This window comes from Fusarium poae, chromosome 1 (assembly GCF_019609905.1).
Source record: "Fusarium poae strain DAOMC 252244 chromosome 1, whole genome shotgun sequence".
Lineage (NCBI taxonomy): Eukaryota > Fungi > Ascomycota > Sordariomycetes > Hypocreales > Nectriaceae > Fusarium > Fusarium poae.
Window position 1 is genome coordinate 9,575,874 of NC_058399.1, and position 19,628 is coordinate 9,595,501.

The 19,628-nt window shown below is 48.0% G+C and overlaps 7 protein-coding genes across 7 annotated transcripts; 3 read left to right on the forward strand and 4 right to left on the reverse strand.

Annotated features, from left to right (window-relative positions):
• Nucleotides 1-2,073: 2,073 nt before the first annotated feature.
• Nucleotides 2,074-3,206, reverse strand: RPL5 (60S ribosomal protein L5; the record flags this gene model as incomplete). The annotated part of the gene is made up of 3 exons (XM_044847665.1): nt 2,074-2,941; nt 3,003-3,040; nt 3,204-3,206. The coding sequence occupies 3 exons, from the start codon at nt 3,204-3,206 to the stop codon at nt 2,074-2,076; spliced, it is 909 nt and encodes a 302-aa protein (XP_044713581.1).
• Nucleotides 3,207-3,608: 402 nt separating this feature from the next.
• On the forward strand, nt 3,609-4,583 carry FPOAC1_003094 (uncharacterized protein; the record flags this gene model as incomplete). The annotated part of the gene is made up of 2 exons (XM_044847666.1): nt 3,609-3,659; nt 3,780-4,583. 2 exons carry the CDS (start codon nt 3,609-3,611, stop codon nt 4,581-4,583), a joined length of 855 nt encoding a protein of 284 aa, XP_044713582.1.
• A 46-nt stretch (nt 4,584-4,629) lies between these two features.
• Nucleotides 4,630-5,469, reverse strand: FPOAC1_003095 (uncharacterized protein; the record flags this gene model as incomplete). The annotated part of the gene is made up of 1 exon (XM_044847667.1): nt 4,630-5,469. The coding sequence occupies one exon, from the start codon at nt 5,467-5,469 to the stop codon at nt 4,630-4,632; it is 840 nt and encodes a 279-aa protein (XP_044713583.1).
• A 1,243-nt stretch (nt 5,470-6,712) lies between these two features.
• On the forward strand, nt 6,713-7,531 carry FPOAC1_003096 (uncharacterized protein; the record flags this gene model as incomplete). The annotated part of the gene is made up of 1 exon (XM_044847668.1): nt 6,713-7,531. The coding sequence occupies one exon, from the start codon at nt 6,713-6,715 to the stop codon at nt 7,529-7,531; it is 819 nt and encodes a 272-aa protein (XP_044713584.1).
• Nucleotides 7,532-7,719: 188 nt separating this feature from the next.
• FPOAC1_003097 (uncharacterized protein) lies at nt 7,720-9,708 on the reverse strand (the record flags this gene model as incomplete). Its single annotated transcript, XM_044847669.1, has 6 exons — nt 7,720-8,608; nt 8,658-8,876; nt 8,928-9,306; nt 9,357-9,394; nt 9,449-9,529; nt 9,593-9,708. 6 exons carry the CDS (start codon nt 9,706-9,708, stop codon nt 7,720-7,722), a joined length of 1,722 nt encoding a protein of 573 aa, XP_044713585.1.
• Nucleotides 9,709-10,347: 639 nt separating this feature from the next.
• Nucleotides 10,348-14,023, reverse strand: FPOAC1_003098 (uncharacterized protein; the record flags this gene model as incomplete). Its single annotated transcript, XM_044847670.1, has 3 exons — nt 10,348-12,305; nt 12,365-13,548; nt 13,719-14,023. The coding sequence occupies 3 exons, from the start codon at nt 14,021-14,023 to the stop codon at nt 10,348-10,350; spliced, it is 3,447 nt and encodes a 1,148-aa protein (XP_044713586.1).
• A 2,547-nt stretch (nt 14,024-16,570) lies between these two features.
• FPOAC1_003099 (uncharacterized protein) lies at nt 16,571-19,493 on the forward strand (the record flags this gene model as incomplete). The annotated part of the gene is made up of 3 exons (XM_044847671.1): nt 16,571-16,637; nt 16,709-16,852; nt 16,909-19,493. 3 exons carry the CDS (start codon nt 16,571-16,573, stop codon nt 19,491-19,493), a joined length of 2,796 nt encoding a protein of 931 aa, XP_044713587.1.
• Between the last annotated feature and the right edge of the window lie 135 nt (nt 19,494-19,628).

The window sequence follows — 19,628 nt, forward strand, 5'->3', positions numbered from 1 at the left end:
GTCGAATTCAGGGTCCGACAAAGATCTTGGGTGTTACACATGCATACAATCACATAGTGCAAGCAGTACTTTGTTTCTCGAGGCGAATCTCGGGTCTAATTCGTGATGCAACAATGAGACGAGACGAGTTTGTATATGTCTGTAGTACCTATCTACCAAACGGATAAAAGAGGCTTTTCAGATCTGAGGGGAAGAAACAGCCGCCCGTCGCGTAGCCGGTCGGATACGTCCCATTGTACCTATACTTGATCATGTACCGAACCGACTGGAGCTTGTCTAGCACCCCCGGTTTTATCGGGGCCCGCCCGCCCTGGAACCCGGGCACGGAAGTTGAGCCATCAAAATGAACGTCAGTGCAGAGACGGGACGGGACATTGTATTGAAACAGAATAGGTACGCAAATATGCGCAAGCGAGAATGAATGAATGAATGAATAAGCCCAGTTAATGGAAAGCTTCCCCTATTCTCTTTACTCCGTCCATAGAGGTTGATACACGTACAGTATCAGCAGTGAACAGGTTCGATATGCATCGCACAAACTAAAGATCAACAATGGTCGGTGCAACCTCCGATGATGCAAATCCCCTCGGCTCAGTCCATGATGAGCAAAGCACAAACAAACGACATTACGTCACAGTCCTCATACAAACTGACAGGTACGTTACTCGACTGTAAAATGATGCGCTTTGTTCTTGAAAAAGGAGTCTAAAACCACCAAAGTGAATCACTGTACATCTAATAAAAGAGGGCCCTGAATGATATAGTTAATTCTTGGCAGACGATGTCATCGCACAACAAATATTTTTTAGGGGACAGCACAACAGAGTATCCATCGATACCGAGATTAACCCCTGGTCTGCGCCGAGACATACAATAAGAACCCTTATTATCAACATGGAAACGTGGGTCTTTTTTTCTTCGCTTCGTCAAGTCTCCAAAGCAGGGTCCATCTCGTAGGATGTATCCGATCTTCATTTTAATACTCGATTGCATCATTCGCTCGCGCTCAAAATATCCACCGGGTCCATCCGACTCGGAGAGACAGACACCTGCTAACTGGACGGTTCAATAACGTTACGTCGGATCCCCCTTTCGCTTTTGGCACGCGCCACCTGATTTTGTCCGAAATCATCACCAGCCGCATCATAATAACGGACTGGCTCCTCGGCCGCGGGCTCAACCCATTGTCCGGTGAGGCGAGGTGACTGAACACTACTAAAATTCTAGGTTCCGCGGAATCGACTAGCTATGGATTTTCTCGAAATACCCAACAGCCCGCTGTTTTTTCTTTCCGTCTTGACTCTTGCCAGGCTCGGGGTTTTACTTACTCCATTATATCATATCCACAGTATTACCATTTTCCGAAGAAAGGAATGTCTAATATCCAGACTACCTGATTATCAAGTCCGGTCACGGTGAACAGTTGAAACGGTTTATGCGATCACTAGATACCTACCGTTAGCTGAAATGCCATGTACATGGGCAGATTGGGTAATCCGGAACAAACCTAATACACTATCGTGTGTAGACTTGTCGCCACACGCAAGCCTAACAGAAATTGGCTTTCAACCGTTTCCACGATCAAAGGGTACGTTTCATTCATTCCCTGCACAACTTGCTACTGTCATTGGGAGCAAAGTTTCAATGCCTTCCAATAATCCAAAGAAATTATCTACAGAGCATTGGTGTGTTGCATTGCTTGTCTACCTACCTAGTCTAGATAAACGTTTGACGTAAAAGTTTAGTTCTAAAGAACCTACCCTATACTCGTCACCAAGTGACAATATATAAGGTCACGTGATGCTCTCCGCACTCAGTGCTACGCCGATCTACATACTACCTTAGTAGGCAACTGTAAGTCCTTCTTTTCACGCACACACACAAATGGCAAGAAACATTGGAGTAATGAGATGCCCGTTTCACCAGAACTATGGAATTTGGCTGGAAGGTATCTTTTTGTTAATTCATTCATATGGTCCTTTTCATGGACCTTGCCTTTCCTCGAAACTCCAAACCCAATGCAAAGGTTAACAATCCTCAAATGCCCGTGACCCAATGAGATAAAGCAACTTTTTAATCCTGCTGCATGATCTCCTGGATGCGCTCCTGGACACGCTTCTCCTTCTCCTCCTTGGTGAGCTTCTTGCTTCTGTACTTCTTGGAGATCTCCTTCCACTCCTCCTTGGTCTTCTTGGGAGCGTCGCCCTCGGCCTTCTTGAAGGGGTCCTCACGGATGGCGGCGTGGGCCTCGGTGTAAAGGTCCTCAAGACCCTCGGCCTCAACGTCGTCGTCGACATACTTCTGGAACTGACTGCGGAAACGCTCCTCATCGTCATCGGCGAGGGTCTCCATGTACTCAGCGACGTGACCACCGAAGATGTAGTTTCGGAGGGTGTCGGCGTCAAGCTCCTTGGTCTCCATATCGTAGCCAGGGAAACGCTTCTCGGAGTGGGGGACGAGGAGACCACCGTCAGAAGCACCCTTCATGGCACCGAAGACACGGGCACCAGTGGAGGTTCGCTTCAGACCAACATCAAGGAAGACCTTGAAGGGGCGGCGCTCACCATCGTCGGTCTCAGCGGCTTCAGTGAGCTTGTACTCACCATCAGCCTCCTCAACACCAGTGAAGTCCTCGTCGAGGCCGAGCTTCTTGAGAGCACGGCGGGCGACAAGAAGACCGGTAGCGTAAGCAGCGGCCCAGTTGGTGAGACCGTGCTCGATACCGTAAGCCTTGAGCTCGTGAGCGTAGGCAGAGACGAAGACCTTGTCGCCAGTGATCTCAGAGGTAACGATCTGGCAGATGATGTCCTTGTTGGTGAAGCGGACGACCAGACGGTACTTGGGGGCGTTGTACTTGTTCTTGGCCTGGGTGATGAGGCGCTTTCGGGCGTAGTAATCGGTCTTGCCCTGCTGGCGGCGCTTGTACTTAGTCTGGTAGCGACTGAAAAAATGTTAGTATTCCTTCTCGAGATAGCCAAAGCGGGAAAACAGTAAAAACTCACCTGTAGTACGCGCTGTTCTTGACCAACTTGTGGAAAGGCTGTCAAAATCCCCGAGTCAGCAATTTGCGCTTCAGATTTGCTCTTCTTCCGAAGCATCTTGCGTTGACTCTTCCAAGAGCAATTGGCATTTCTGCCGTAGAATGGAAAACATCAAGGAAGCTCCTTTACAAGGAAACTCCCCTGCGATAGGCCTCAACTTACCATCTTGACGGTATTGGCTCAACGACGACTTGGGTGTTGAAGTTTACGAGTTGATGCGAGAGGAATAATCCGTAAAAGTCTGGCTTTGGTGGGGGATTCATATAGCCCTAATCGCCCAAAATGGTTTAGTTCGTATCTTCGCCTTTTGAGTGTCTGCACCTGGGTTGGGGACGAGGGAGTCGAGTCACGTGACCAAATCTTATCTCATCCCAGTCAAATGGGGGATCTGGGGATCTACCGAGGCTCATCGGATGCCCCAGGCCTCGGTGGAGTCGTCTTGGATGTATCTTTCGAGGACATGAGAGTTGTTGAATGGTTTAACTTCGACAATATTCAGTCTCAAACCTACAGTCTGATTACTTACTTGTTTGATTTCCTATTACTTTGAACCAGAATAAGATCATAATGTCCGAGAGCAAGCCAAAGGTTCTTTTGTTTGATATTGGTGGTGTTTGTGTAAGTGATCCAACGGACTCGCGACCACTTCAACTCGTGCTATTCGCTATTCGCTTTTGTTACTAGTTGATGTTGAATGCCGATAGAAATCTGCCGTATTGATCACACTGACATATATAGGTCGTGTCACCTTTCCAAGCTATCCTAGATTATGAGTTGAGTCTGGGTATCCCTCCAGGATGGGTCAACTACTCGATATCTCGAACCGCCCCTAACGGCTTCTGGCACCGATTGGAGAAGGGCGAAATACTCATGGACGAATCTTTCTTCAAGGGGTTCAGCCAAGACCTCCATGATCCAGCTAGATGGGAAGTCTTCTACAAAAGAGAGCAAAACAAAACCCCCAGCCTTCCAAAGGAAACACCACCGGTCCCTACTATCGATGCAGAGTGGCTATTCAATGAGATGATGACTGTATCCAACAGTCCTGACCCCTGGATGTACCCGGCGCTGAAGAAACTCAAGGAGAATGGCCAATTTATCTTAGCAGCTTTAAGCAACACTGTTATCTTCCCACCTGGTCACAAGCTTCACCTCGATCATTTCTTCGACGAACCTGTACGACAGATATTTGATGTTTTCGTTTCCTCTGCCCATGTTGGAATCCGCAAACCTGATCCGGCTATGTATCAGCTTGCCCTTGCCAGAGTAGACGAGTTCGCAAAGGCCAACGCACAGTCACATCGTGGCAAGGATCGAGATTGGAACACTGGCGTCAAGCCAGATGAAGTTGCTTTTCTGGATGATATTGGAGAGAACCTGAAGGAAGCTCGCAAACAGGGGTTAAGAACGATCAAGGTGAATCTTGGGAGGGCATTTGAGGCCGTTGATGAGCTTGAGCATGTTACTGGACTGAAGCTTGCTGGTGATCACCCAAGGATACCCGTTGAAGCCAAGATTAAGAAAGTCAAGGCCAAGATGTGAACCACATGGCAGAATCAAGTATGCTGTATTGGATTGTAATACCACATCAAGCCTTTCTGGCAACATAAACGTAGACAGTATCAGAAACCTCAACCTTGCCATCTACTGCAGCGTTGTTCCATTCTTCTTTAAAATACTCTCTACCCTTGAATCTTAATTCGTCAGTGATAATTGAGGCAGTAAGAGGCCCGTTAACGACAAAGTCAAACTGCTCGTCAGATTGATCCACACTGATGTACGTCGAGCCGAGGCCCTCGATCTTCTCCAATTCTTGGGCTTTCTCGATTATGAAACCCTGATTCTTGAGTATATCGCCGAATGAGTCTTTTGACTTGATCCAGCTTCGGTTTGAAGGGAAAGACATGCCCAAACGTCGAGCTACCGTCTCCAACAGAAGGCCTGCACGGAGATTGTACTCGTGGGTAATGTCGATGGCGACCCTCCCACCAGGCTTGAGGTATTTACGCCAATGTACAACAACCTTTTCTGGTTCATCAAAGAGAACAAACGCACTTGAGCAGATAACAAGGTCGAAACCGCCCTCGGTAACATGTGGACAGCCGGTCAGATCAGTAACATTGTGCTGAACAAGTTTGATGCGGTGAGCCAGACGCTCATCATGGCTCAGCTTGTTGCGTGCCACATCAAGCATTGCCTCGGTGATGTCGACGCCGACGACAATTCCGTCATCACCAACTCGATCTGCTGCAATGGCAGCTTCCAGACCAGTTCCGCAGGCAAGATCGAGAACAAGATCCCCTTGACGAATGGGAACAAGTTCCATGAATCGTCTGCTGTAGTCAGGATGCCACGAATCTTCATAGTTGTGGGCGCGCTCCGTGTACATGCGCTGAGCAGCAGCAATTTGACTTTCAACTGAAGACATGACGACGAGGTGGCTACGGCAGCGCACAAATGATAGTGAACAGCCGGTGTTTATATGTGATGAAAGTAACGAGATGATTGATCCTTAGTTAGCGACAAACGACAATTGAAACCTATGGATTCCGTCAGGGGCTCTGCTTCCCACACGTCCAGATGTGCGGGAAACGGTGCCCATTCCGTCAGTCGGCTTGTTGTTCAACCGAGGACAGTTGATCAGCTGTCTCGTCTTGCTTGATTGGCTCATTTTCCCTCATAAGTAGTCTGGATAAGTCATCCATTACTGTTGAATCTGAAATGATGAATATCTACTGTGTATACAAAAAAAATCAACGTTTGGAACTAGATATTTAAGGAAAAATGAAAGAGCCCTGCTTAATATCTCAGAAAAGGTGAGGCCATCAAAGTGTAGGTATCCACTGCTCGCGACGGCCCGCGAACGTGGCTGTGACGACGTGACACCTTTAGTGAACCTGCTGAAGACCATGTAAGTGGATCTGCCAATGATAGTATGTGAATCTTCTAGGCTGACTCAATACTGAATATGAAAAGCGCTTTGAGGTCCCTCATGATTCAAATGATGCGACCAAGAGGGGCGCAGAGGTTTCGAGACAAGGGTGTACCAACACAACTTGGGATGCCACACACACTAACAGAGGTCCAGAGTCCCATGTCTAGACGAGGCCTGACTCAGTCCCAATCGACTGTCAATCTCTGAATATCTAAGTAGGTATGATGGAGAATCGCAAACGGTCCTGCCATGTCTAAATGAAGATCATATTTAGAAACGTACCTGAAGAAGCGGAAAGGAAGGCATTCAACACGGAGCCATCAGACTATCAGAGACGGAAGGACATGCCTATATATTTCCATGCTTAACCATCTTGTTGTCTCTGTAAAAACCACATCATACCACCTTTTCCTGAACACACTCCACCCAGCTGAAGTCCTACGACCCTGTTCATGACCATAGCCTCTAAGACGGACATGTAGGAGGCCTTCCAAGATAACACTGCCTCTTCTGGCGCTTAACGATACGTTCATCTGGCTATATATCGTTCTGAACTACGTTTCTAGCATCATGTTGGCATAGAAACCATTCGTTGTCTTTTCTATCTACGACAGTGGCCTTCAAGAAGGAAGACGAAAATGACTCCTCTGAAACTTGCAAAGAGGATGTCTCAGAGTCTCGAGATACAGATATAGTGGCAGTCGGGCATCAAGTTCTTTCCAAGAACAAAACATCGATGTCGAAAATCACACATGACCACACATCTCAATCGATCCCATCTACACCAACCCAAACTTCAATTAGTTCCACGTCCACCACCTCCAAGCAATCATATCCCAAGCTCTCCACCCTCAAACACGAGTTTGAAGACTTTGGAGATTCCTGGACAGTCACCGAGATAAACAAACGTATAAGGAGACTCCTTCTCCGCTCCTTGCTAGATGCCGAGAAACAGTCAGACGGGTTCATCTATGCTTACATTCTCCCCGAGACATCCCGCGATGCCAATCCTTTTATAAAGATTGGATATGCCCAGAATGTTGAAAAGCGCATGAAAGGTTGGAAAGCCCAATGCGGGTATGACTCCAAAGTTATTTGCCAGTTCACAGCTGAGCACTACGTTAAAGTCGAGAAGCTTGTGCACTACCAGCTACGGAACCAACGAAAGCGGGAGAAAGGGTGCCCAATTTGCCATGTTTCGCATCAAGAGTGGTTTAAAATCAAATCTCCAACTGCATCTAAGAATATCATGATGTGGACAAGCTGGATGAGGCAAAAGCCATATAATGATGATGGAACCATTCAAGAGAAGTGGCGTAAGAGGATTGAGGGTCTTGACATGGCCGATCCGAGTTGCTGGGAGTTGCTTACCGAGGGAGTCTTTGACGACGATGAAGACGAGTCGGAGCTTTCTGAAGAAGGCGACAGCTTCGCCTGGTCGAATGATGACCAGTCTGAGTTTTCTGAGGACGACGGCTTTGAAGACTCAGACAACGATGTGTTTGGAACTTCTCTCACTAATGATGGATGTAGCCGCAAGGAGTCACTGTGGTAATGGGACAGTAGGAGAGAGATGATTTCTTGAAAATTGTATGATGGACGCGGTGATATCTGGCGTTCTCGTGGGTCGTTTCTTTCATATTTCTTCATTTGTTCTCGAGATTACATGATACCCTACAATTGCATTTGACTGAATTGAATTGCTTATTTCTGTTGATTCTCTATGCACTTGACATGAAATCTTCAAGACGTAAGATTCCATGGCATCTCCTCCAAGAGACCCACACGCCATCTGGGCTTCAATTCGCTTTGGAGTGTATCTCCGCTTTGCTCATCTGGTGATGCATCCTCCATTTGACGACCTTGAATCTTGGCCTCGAACCAGTGTTTCAACCACTGCACCTCCTTTGCGGTCTTGGTGATACTGCTGACATCATCGTCACTTCCGTCATCGAGTAAATTATTAACAAAATTCCTCACGTCCCTCTTACGAAGTTCTTCAGCTTCCTCAAAACGTGCAATCATCCGATCCAGTACAGCACTGAAATCCAGTGTCTGTCGAGCTCGCTCGACATCCCATTCAGGAGTCTCAATGAGAAGCAGTCGTGATGCTTGCAGCATGACATAAAGAGATTGGTCGACGGTAAGTATTGAACAACGCAGGACCATTTCGACAGGCAATCCCAGGAAAAGTTCGAAAAAGGACTGCATGGCCTCCAGGCAATTGCGCAGACATATCAAAAGGTAGTAAAACTGAGCTACACCCTCGTCTGGATGACATGCCACTACAATTGCAGGCTCATATAGCCGCACGAGGAGATATAGGCGATGTAGCTCAAATATCTGGCTACGGCTTGCGAGATTGTGATATGCGACTAATTCTGACAAGCGACTCAGATCAGAGTGGAAGCGTCTTCCAGTTCCTTCGAGAAGGAAAGCGAATGGCCTGGAGAGCGTACGCTCATACGGTTCACCAAACCCTTCTGAGAGTCTCTCGCTCATCTGAATCAGACGGACCATGTGCTCCGCTATAAAATCTGAGGGTGAGTTTTGGGCCTCGGTGAGCGGTTTGAGACAGCTGTTTATATAAGGTGTCTGTAGAGGATTTTTGCGCGATTGTCTCATTGAGAGACTGTACTGTATTAGCTACGCATCCAGCAGCGATCGAGTCAAATACTTACATTGATAATACACAGTAGATGCCAAGAAGAGTGCGTTTCTTAACGATTGAACCTGCATCTTCTTTTGGATCCATTGCTGCTGTGCTTGAATCTTTGGTGCTGTCGTAAGAAGCAGACGACGGCGAAGTATCTTGTGTGATTCCTAGATTATGCGCATATCCTAACCCAAGGTATGCCAAGTTGACGGCTTGGCTGTTATCAATATGGCATTTATATGCCCTATACACCATATTAATATTAATTCAAGTAGCAAGGGACGTAAAAGATTACCAAGCAACAATCACTAGTATACCTTGAAGTATGTCTAGAGTTTTGTCTTCTTCGACAAGTGTTCTATAGCCCAAGTAGGCAAGCACATTGCGCTTCATCTTAATGATTTTAGATTCGGATAGTGGCGCCGCAACTAACATGATGGCTCGGAATAGGAATGGGTTTCCGTTATAAAGAAGCTCTGCTGTGTCATCGCTGCGTATTAGCACAAAGGGAAATTGAGAAATGTACTCTTGATGGAAAATGTTTAGTATCTGGGCTGCTTGTGGCCATGAGAGCCCAAATGGAGGCCGAGGAGTATCTGGCGTTTTTGGTGTCAAGATTTGAGCGTATTCAGTGGTTCTCCTGGGTTCTGCCGTTTGTTGGTGCTCATTCGGATCTGCTTGGTATGAGTAAAAGTTCATATTGCCGATGCAGATACTGCATCACCTAAAGTTATCGCCACGTCTGGTGGGTTCGCAATAGATCTATAGAGTCTCAGCGTCAATTAGGTATATGACGGGAAGTAGTCACGGTCTTACTCTCTACTCTGATGGATCCTTCGTGGTTTTCTCAGATTACTTGTTGTCTGTGGTAGACACACACTCTTCAAAGCCTCACACCTTGACCAAGTTACTCTCATATTCAGTGCAGGAAAAAAACCCTTGATTTTAGTGCTGTAGTACCTATCGCAAATGTGCCTTCTCTGGTTGTCTTGCCGGAAATGACACTTGGCTTTGGCTCTGACGCAAGAAGCGCAAGCTCGTAAGCGACGCGGCGGGCTGGGTTCTCTCCCTGTCATATCGGCAGCAGCAGAACTTTAATCGGACGTAATGTCGAGACGATAAATTCGTATCGGTCAAATGCGTGCAATTGCTTATTGGATGTGGTGTCGGAGCAAGTACCCTAACATGTCTGACGCGTCTGATTAATACTCCTAAATTACCTACCCTAACATTAACCCTTGAGGCCCTCCCTGGTGGCCATTGGATCTTGTTATATTCATGTACAGTGCATTCCCGTAATACACATTCACAAAGTATGATAAACACAGTCTTCACTTATTCCGACAGGCAGAATGAAAATCAGAACGGTTTGTCATGTATTATGTTGGTAGACCCAGCACATTGCATATGTACATGTCTGCACTATAGTCTGGGCGGTTTGTAAACATTCGCGATCTCCCCATACTCTCTTCCTTTTCCTTTTACCTTGGAACGCGGAAAATAAAATCTCAGGTCTTCTATGAACCATGCCATCCAAGGTACCTGCCCCTAAACGCCGTATCTTGTGTCAAATAACTGGTATCTAATTGTAAACCGCATTTTTGCCAAGCTCGAGATAGCACTCAGTCTCCAAAACGCCTTGCGTAACCATAAAATACTAGAAAACTTTGTCTCTCGACAAAACAATAACAACCAAATCCTACGCCAAAACCGTTTCAGTCGTCGTCATCAAGAATCTCAATAACAGTCGGTGCTGTTGTGACGGATGATGGTCTTAGCCGCTTCCCAGCATTGTCGCTGGCTGTATTTCTAGGTTGTAGCCCAGGCTTAGATTTATCAGCTGTGTCGTCCGCGTCCAACACTGGAACCCATTGGCCATTAGCGGTCACACTGATAGTCTTTGTCCGCATGTCACCGTTGCTAACCAAAGATCGACGTACTCCTGCGAAATACTCGTCAATCCAGAGGCTGACAGGACGCGCATCAAGAGAGCATATCGGACATCTCCAAACATCCACCATCGAGGGTTCACCCCCTTTCTGTTCCGGACCGCCTCCGATCCGTTCTGGTTTCGGAGGTCGGGTCTGAAGCCATGTCTCCAAATCAAAACATTCGAGGTGTTTGCATTGACTGCCTCTTACAGGGTCCGTAAACCTTGTTGCGCTGAAAGGGTCAGCCAAGGAAATTGTCAAGGTCTCGTCATTGATAATGATGTCGTCCGAATCTGACGGTTGCAAGCGACCCTTGATTTTCGCCTTCGTTTGGTCTGGGGGGCAGCGCCGTATTGACTTGACCATGTTGCGGACGGCATCATGACTGATTGTCTCTACTATTTCGATAGCAAAATAATAGTTATGACCCGGTGTCTTGTTCTGGTTGACCGGAGGATAACTGGTCGTAAGTTCGTTCTCACCGTCGCGCAAAAAATCAGTCAATTCCACCGGCTGGTCCTTGCCGAAGTGCAGTTTGCGGCGCAGTTCCAGTTGCTTGTCATTCAATTCAAAGAAGATGTATTCCGGCCAGGATGTTGCCGCTACCACCCAGTCGTGTTCCTCAGGATCCGGTTGCGTCTCGGGTATCATACACATACGTAGTCGACAGCGGTAGGACCCTTCAGAATAGTAACAAAACGGAAGGCCAGTTCCCTCAATTTTTCTCGAGAGTTGTCGCATATAGTCTTGAGGCACGGTGAAACGTAAAGATCGCAGGCCTTTGGCGGGCTTCAGGAGTACAGGCTCGTACACAAGATGTTTGACGAATTGGTAAAATCGACCTTTTCCTGGATGTGACGGCAAGCGACGAGGACTGCGTACTTCAATCTGATGAAGAGCAGTTTGGAGCGAATTATCCCCATGTGGACTCGGAGGACGTTCCGCCCGAGGTATTTGTTGTACTTGAAGCATTTGGTGAGAGTTATCGGCTGTGACTGGCGCTTGGTATGGTAGGGTTGGGGGGTTGGTTGTTTGCGCCCCGTAGTTAGGATTTTGTGACACTGATACCCTACGCGGAGGGCTCGTTGGTGCATTTACTGGTGGACGCTGCGGAGACTGTACTGTCTGAGTATGATGAGGGGACGTCACCTGTGCCGGACCTCTGGCTTGTTGGAATCCTAGTGAATGAAGATGTATTGACGGGCTTTGGGCATTTGTGATTTGAGCACCGTAAGGCCCTGGAGATGAGAAAGTGGGGGACGGAAAAGCGAAGGAGTTGGCTCGTCCTTGTGGCAGCAAGTTATTCAAAGGCAGAACGGGAGTTCGCACCTGGCCATGTGATCGCGGCACCTGGTTTTGTTGCATCACTGGCGACCCAGCGCTTGACGACCTTGGTAGAGGGGGAGGCTGCGCGAGAGGAGATTGACTAGTATGAGCGGGAAATGACGGAACCTCTCGGTTTTCCGTCTGAATTTGGAGATGGTTTGGTCTTCGCGCGCCTTGGAGGCCTCTACTGCCTTGCGAAAAGGCCTGGTTGACAGGCATCGAGCTTGTTGCCCCAGGGCCTCCTGTAGAAACTCCAACAGCCAGGGCATCGAAGTTGTGTAAAAAAACAGGCGGAGCCGCTGCATTTGTGACTTGAGGTGAAATATTTGTTGCAAGCGGTGGCCGGACTACTGACTGTACCCTGTTTCTCTCGATCATGGGAGGGTTTTGACCGACAACAGGAGACAATGTCGTATCTATCCACCATAGCGGTCAGTACATCATCGGCATACAATAAGTTCGTTGAACAACATACTGGAAGGGACACTTTGCCGTGAATTTGAAATATGTTGTATGTATAGCATTGCCACTTTGTTTCGTTGAATATTCATAACTTCAGGGCGCTCGCCACGCGCTTCATAGGTGTATTCAACACACAGATCATGTTGAAATATTTCATTCAAAGCATCTGCCGTTGGCCCATCGTTCACGTTAAGAATCCTGCGACTCGTTGTAAACAGCATATTCTGAAGCCCACGGGATCGACAGTTTAGGCTATGTATCGCTTCAAAGGCAAGCAATGGGTAATTCCGGGCGTGGACATATCGCAAGACCGTGCGCCAATGTGTTACCATCCGAGTAAGAAAGGCAGATATTTCTTTGGCCGCAGCTGAAACTGGAAAAGACCGAGAGAAATCAGCGACAGAAGAGGGGAAATTGGCAAACCACTGAAGTTGAGGAATCGATATGCGTGAGTTACTCCTTGTAATGGTTTGCATTATTTCGAAAGCAGAATCTAAGGTGCCAGGGTCCACTAAGCCGGCGAAGACAACATAAACAGGCTCTCGGTTCAAAGTCCAAGCGCAAAGCGCCTGGTGAAAGGCAATGAAACTGAAATCCACATGCTGACATGCTTCTCCCAAAAGGTCATACCTAGGTCCTTCGACATCATTGCCGTGGCTGTTGAGGAGCCCTTTATTTTGGAGCTGCTCTTTGCGACTCTTGATTAATTGGTACCAATACTGACATAATTCTTGATTTGGTGTTAACTGTGAAGTCGATCCACTTTGTACACGAGGACGCTTAGCCCTGTGCTCGCTGTCAGTAGATGACGGCCTTGGATGAACTCTTGGGCTTGATGTCGATGGCTCAGTTGAACCGTACTGTGTGTTGTCGGCACCGATTGACACATTCGATCTTTGAAGGGGCTGCGTAGTCGTTGTCGAATCGGTGACCGTAGATGAAGTTGCTATCTCTGTGCTATAGACTTGTGAAGGAAAAGAGCTATCGGCTTGCGCAAAGGCGGTGGGTGCATGGTTCAGTTGGTTGGTGTTGGTCGCGACGTGTACGAAGTCGCCTCGTCTCATGTTACTATCAGAAACAGGCCGCTCAGGCCCTGCAGTCTCTATGTGAGCGCTTGAATCGGGGTGATCAACTTGATTTGAGCCATTCGGGCTCGGTGCATCGGTCAGGGCCGGAGAGGGTAGGACGGTCGGGGTTCTGTTTTGCAGAGTTAGCGATGTTGGTGAACGATGCGCAAGGTTGGTGGCAATGTTGCTTCAAGCTGGCAACCGAAGGCTAGGGGTCACGCAATCGACACTCTGTTGCTTGGTCCGAGGCGAATTGTTTATTAAAGAATAAGACGGTCAGAAGTGACAGGCATAACGTACATGGTGGTTTCTCTGGCGCCTGGTGGTTGTTCAGATGATGGGATGTTGTCGCGTTCTATGTCATTGTCGTTATGGGTTGGGGGAGCCGTGTCAGACGCCTTTCTCTTTTTGTTCCGCTTCCGGGAATTAGTACTAGGCGCTACTGGAGCTGGCCTAGGGTTGGTGACTGCGGCTGACCCCCCGGTCATCCATGACCGAGTGACACCACCGAGAAAGGTATTGAGAGTTGCGTTGGATGAAGCAATCTGAAGGGAATCAGGAGGAACCACAGTCTTTGACTTATTCTGTTTTGAGCTTTTGGGCATTTCACAGGTCGTCGACGTGTGTTCTGGTGGGTGAGTTGGGGATCACAATATATAGGTAAGTAATCGCTGTCGAGGAGCAACCACTTGGATCATATGAATCCTACTTATGAACCATTCTTAACGTCTCCGCTTCCTGAATCCGAGAGCTACAAATTCGAGCATGATTCAGCGAAGTAAATAAGCAGTGTCAAAAGGGCGAGTCGCCGTATCAGTCACGTTCACAGTAACTGATCAGCAAGTGAACGAAGGGATTGTGTCAGAAGTGGACGACGAGAGGCAAGAATCACCGTGTCGCACAGGTCAAAGAAGTAGTTTGGTTAGAAGACTGAGTTGGGGAAACAACACACGACGTGTAAGTTCGTTGTTTGTTGATGCGAACGGAGAAACTCTGGAGCAGTGATTCAGCCAAAGAGACAAGTAGGCTGGCAGGCTGGTTAGTACCTACCTAGCTAGGTACCTGTCAAAACCTTAAAAGTGCAGTGACGCCCCTGGGGCAAGCCAAAAGCAAGCAGCAAACAAAGAGAAGAAGGAAACACAGGCTTGCCTTGCTTGTTCTGCAGTCAGCCGATGACTTGCAATGTACCCAACTATCTTAGTAGATAGTAGGTAGGTAGGTACCCAGATTGGTGGCTTGTATGGATATTGGATATCTAGGTAATCCTTAGTCTAGGTACTAAGCTACCTAAGTACTAATGTATTGCTGTGTGCATTTGGATGTTTCAGTTGACTGGTCCAGGTTAGTCATGCACTTCGTTTACCTATTTCACAGCATGTAGGTTGCCCTAGTAGATCAGATATAAAGTGCAGAGGAAGAAAACACACACTCAGTATCACGGACAATCATTGCTGACACCATAGACACTTCGTTTGTTTCAAGGTTCTACATACTCATAGCTGATGGTGGGATAATGCGATGTGATTAGGTAATTTTGGTATTTCCATGACTTTTGTATTTGTTAATATCCTTATATCCCTCCCTACCTACCTACCTTGGTTTGTTCACAAAGTAGAGCGACCATAGCCAATTGTTTAATACACCAGATGAAGAACCCATATGCTATCACTACTAAATACACTATGTATAACCTATCTATTCGATGCATACAGTATCTAAATATTATATTTGAGTACTCCACAGCTCCTACGTATAATTCAATCGACCATACATACCTCTGTGATTCAAAAAGGTACTAAGGTAGGCTGTATGCGCTAATAAGAATCGGTCCGGCTAAATGTCAAGAGCATGTAATTGCGAGCAAGGGTAAGATAGGATCAGAGCCTTATAATACTAACTTAGCATGTAATTAATTACTTTGCGTACCAAGCTGCCAAGTTAGTTACTAGGCTAAGTTGTTACTATTGTGACTGTAGTACTTGAGCGACTAATTTTGAGAGTTTATTCAGATCAACAGATATCCATATCGATAAAGCAGAAATAATCGGCATCTTGTAGTACCTAGTCAACGCGTTTGAATCAGCATCGTCAGACTCAACACTGATTGAACAAGGATTGCCTGTCTTGTACGACATCATCTAGTCTAGTTAGCCTTGTTGCCTTGCATTATCATAGGCTTCCTACATCATTACTACCGCTTCTTGTTCAACCTAGCGACGTCCATCCGAACAACATTTTTCGGTATAAAGGCATTAGGTGCTGCGTCCCAGTTATAGTATCATACCTGTAGGTGTATGTGTGCCTCGTATCATATCGAATTTCTCACTCCATTAAGCCCACTGCGCTGGCATAACATCCTAAAATAGCATCTGCAAACCCAGGTTTGACTGCCTGGCTGTCCAATCCCAGACGTCCCTTAGTAGGTTAGAGGGCCACCTCTTCTGAAGGAGCATAGCATAATCAAAACTCATAGGTGTTATGCACCTGCAACTACTAGTAGATGGTGCCTACCTACTCCTACAGACAAAAGACAGATCACATATTGAAATACGTACAACGCACTGCCGGTCCTGCTTCGAATTAATTAAGTCTGGTACGACCGTCGATTAAAGCCATAAATGGCCCGGGTCACACCAATCACCAATCGCAATCTTCCACGCTAGGCATTTCACTCTGTGCTGTCCAGGAACCACGCACTTCTCCCGCCTCCCCAACCGCAACCGCCGCTCCACCCCAGCAAAACATTCATACCTTAGCGCACCATTTGAACCTACGCACTATCGTAGCGCACCACCACTGCCACGGGTCTCTTCAAGCTCAGACTGCACCCAACTTATACATCATTTCCAGCCCTCTCGCTGCAGAGAGTTGAACCAACCGAGCCCAGCTCTGGCAACTCGGCTACGGAGTATTGGTTCGTGGTCGACGGCAGCTGGATCTGAATCTAAATCGAAATCGAACAGCAAACATTCTGGCCTCTCTCGAGTCGACCGATTCTATTCTTCACTCACTACCCGCTCGGTCCCGCGCCACCGTCAGGTTCCGCAGACTTTACGACTGCCCTTAAACTGCCGCTCCATTCCTCCCTCTACGAACCTCGACTATCAACGCAATCGCATCAAATCATCTCCAGCGCATCGTTCCATCACATCATGGCCTCAAGAGGCCCTAGCGAAGGGGCATCGAGGCCTGAAGTTGGCGACACCTTGGTCGTAATACGTGAGTGCTCCTGGCTTATTGCTCTTTGTCTACAGCACTAGCTAACCCTCATGCTCTTTTGCTCGTCGCAGATGATTTTCAGGCCCGAAGCTCCGACGAACTCAGCCTTGCAAAGGGAGATCGAGTTGAACTAATAGAACGAGATGACGAGTTTGGCGATGGATGGTTCCTCGGTCGCCATCTGGTCAACAATAACAATGGACTCTTTCCTGAAGGTCTGCTCACCCATGTTACATGCTCCGTTTCTTGAGTCATAATTGACTTTTTGCAGTTTACACCAGACTGGCCCCCAGAAATGGCCCTACGAGCACTTTCAGCAACTCCAAAACCCAGACCCCTCACCAAGAGCAAACTCATGATTCGACCCCCGACACAAAAGAAGAACCCGCGCCGCAGCCCCAAACCCGAAGCCCTGTGACACTCCCTCTCAACAGTGTCAAATCCGAGCCCGCCTTGGTAGCCAGCGACCCTCCCGTCCTGCCCGGATTGAGTCAATTAACTACTCAGAACCAAGACAGCCACGTCTTGCACGAAACACTTACTGTCATTGATGAGCACATAACCGATTTGAGATCTCCAGCAAGCAATGGCGGGCTTCGAGCGACAGCGAACGATTCCGGTAGCGAGTACAGCAGCATTCACCCTGGCCAACGAGCGTCGTATATCCAAGGCGAAGAGACAGACGAAGAAGAAGGGGATTTCCATACACGAGAAGAAGTCGAAGCGTGGTCGCCTGATGATGTTGCCGAATATCTCTTCACTTCAGGAGTTGAGAAGCACCACTGCGAAGTCTTCCGAGACCAAGAAATATCCGGTGAGGTCATTCTTGGTATGGATCAAAGCTCGCTGTTCATCAAAGCCTTCGACCTTGGCTCAGTTGGCCGGCGACTGAAGACTTGGCACAAGATCAAGGCCCTTCAGGATGAAGTAAACAATCAGGGATTGGAGACACGCCGGACGACGCAGACATACGGGAATGATAGCTCAGATGACATACGGAGGCCGAGGAGTCGAGCAAACACTCTAACAAACCGGCCTACCTCTATTCAAACAAGACGGATGTCTCTATCGCAGAACACTCCTAAACCATCTCCAACATTCGCAGGGTCTCATACGCAAGATAGTTCTAATCGCGCCAGCCATATTAAGCGGCCATCCGCAGCATCTATCAGGGAATTAAACCATTCACGCCGACATTCTTCATCGACAGACTTTCGCCAAGCTGGCCCAGCAGCAACACCTGGACCTGCCCCTGTTCCCAAAATCTCAACACCGGGTACCCTCCCTGCAACCGAGGGTGTTCATAAGAAGCAGCCCTCATTTGACCGAAACTGGACCCTTGGCAACGCTTATTCGCAACCCCCGCAACGACCCCTTTCTTCGACCGGCCTTCATGACCTACTTAGCCCGCCCGGGGCCGACGCCCAAGATTCTAATGTTGACGCTGATCGAGGCTATTTTTCCGGAACAGAAGTCGACGGAAGAAAGCGGAATTTGTTGCGAAAGCGTGACAGCAATGCCGAGTCGAGAAAATCCAGTTATGCAGATGAGCAAAGGGTACGAAGCGCTACAGCCATGGCACGACAGTCAAGATTTGGAAGCGTGGGGTCGATGGCAGAGGGAGGTATTTCCTCAGCAGCTCAGAAGTACTACGGTATTCAGTCTGGCGCTCATAGGAGAACTGCGTCAGCCGCTTCAGAGTCGACGATGAACGTACCGGCATCTAACAACGATGTTCCGTCACCCACCGTTACCAAACTAGACACCACTGTCGGACCAGGCCGTTCGACAGCATCACCTGTTTCCACTCGGCACCAAGGTTTCAACTCGGATTGGCTGACGTCAATGGTGAACAAACCGATCGCACTGGCTGGAGGCAAGGGTATGCGAGCCATATCTGATAACTTGAGCTTTGACCGATCCAAAGCATCGACTCCGACCGATTCATCAAACAAGGACTTCTTGGTGGACTCTCCTGCGCGGACCGGTTCGACGACACCATCGGGAGGAGCTAGTTTCGATCTTGAATCTCCTGATACTGCCAAGAGTCCTGGTACTCCCGTGAATCAGGTTAGCAAGAAAGCCGGGAAGAAGGGCAAAAAGGAAACTAGCGCCTACACCCGAGGACTACTCAAGATCTCACCTAAGGAGGCAAGCAAAGATGCCGACTACAGTGGCTGGATGAGGAAGAAGAGTTCCAACCTAATGACAACATGGAAGCCTCGTTTCTTTGTCCTTAAGGGCCGAAGATTGGCATACTACTATTCAGAAGATGATGAGCAAGAGAAAGGACTTATTGATATTTCATTTCACCGAGTCCTGCCTGCAGACAATGAAAAGCTCACAGGTCTTCATGCCACAATCACGAGTCTAGGAGGTCAATCAATGCCAGGGAGCCAAGCTGGCACCGAGGATCTTGAAAAAGGAGACGATTCGATATTCATTTTCAAGCTGGTTCCTCCCCGGGCCGGTCTGTCGAGAGCTGTGAACTTTACAAAGCCAACTGTCCATTACTTTGCTGTTCCGAATCTGAAGCAAGGACGATTGTGGATGGCTGCTCTCATGAAAGCGACTATTGATCGGGACGATTCCAAGCCCATTACCACAACCTATCAGCAAAAGACAATATCCCTCACCAAGGCTAAGCAGATGCGTTCTCGTCCACCGGCTCTAATGAACCTCGAAGAGGGGGCCGAAGAGGAGACAGGCGCAGGCCGAAAGGAAGCCAATGGATTAGGGATCTCGTATGATGAAGCAGACAGTGGTGTTTCTGGCGTCGACAAGCTAGCCGGCCAAAAGGCTGAAGAGGTCAAGCCAAGTCTCGACTCTGAGCAAGGGGCTCCACACGCGTCTTGATAGAACGCATTGGCAACTCCACATTCATTTCTATTCCAACTGGTCTGGGGCGTTTCTGGTCATTCCCTGACGTTGATTTCCTTTCTCATCTTTTTACCTTCTCCAATAGAAGCTTAATCCTTTTTATTTTGATAC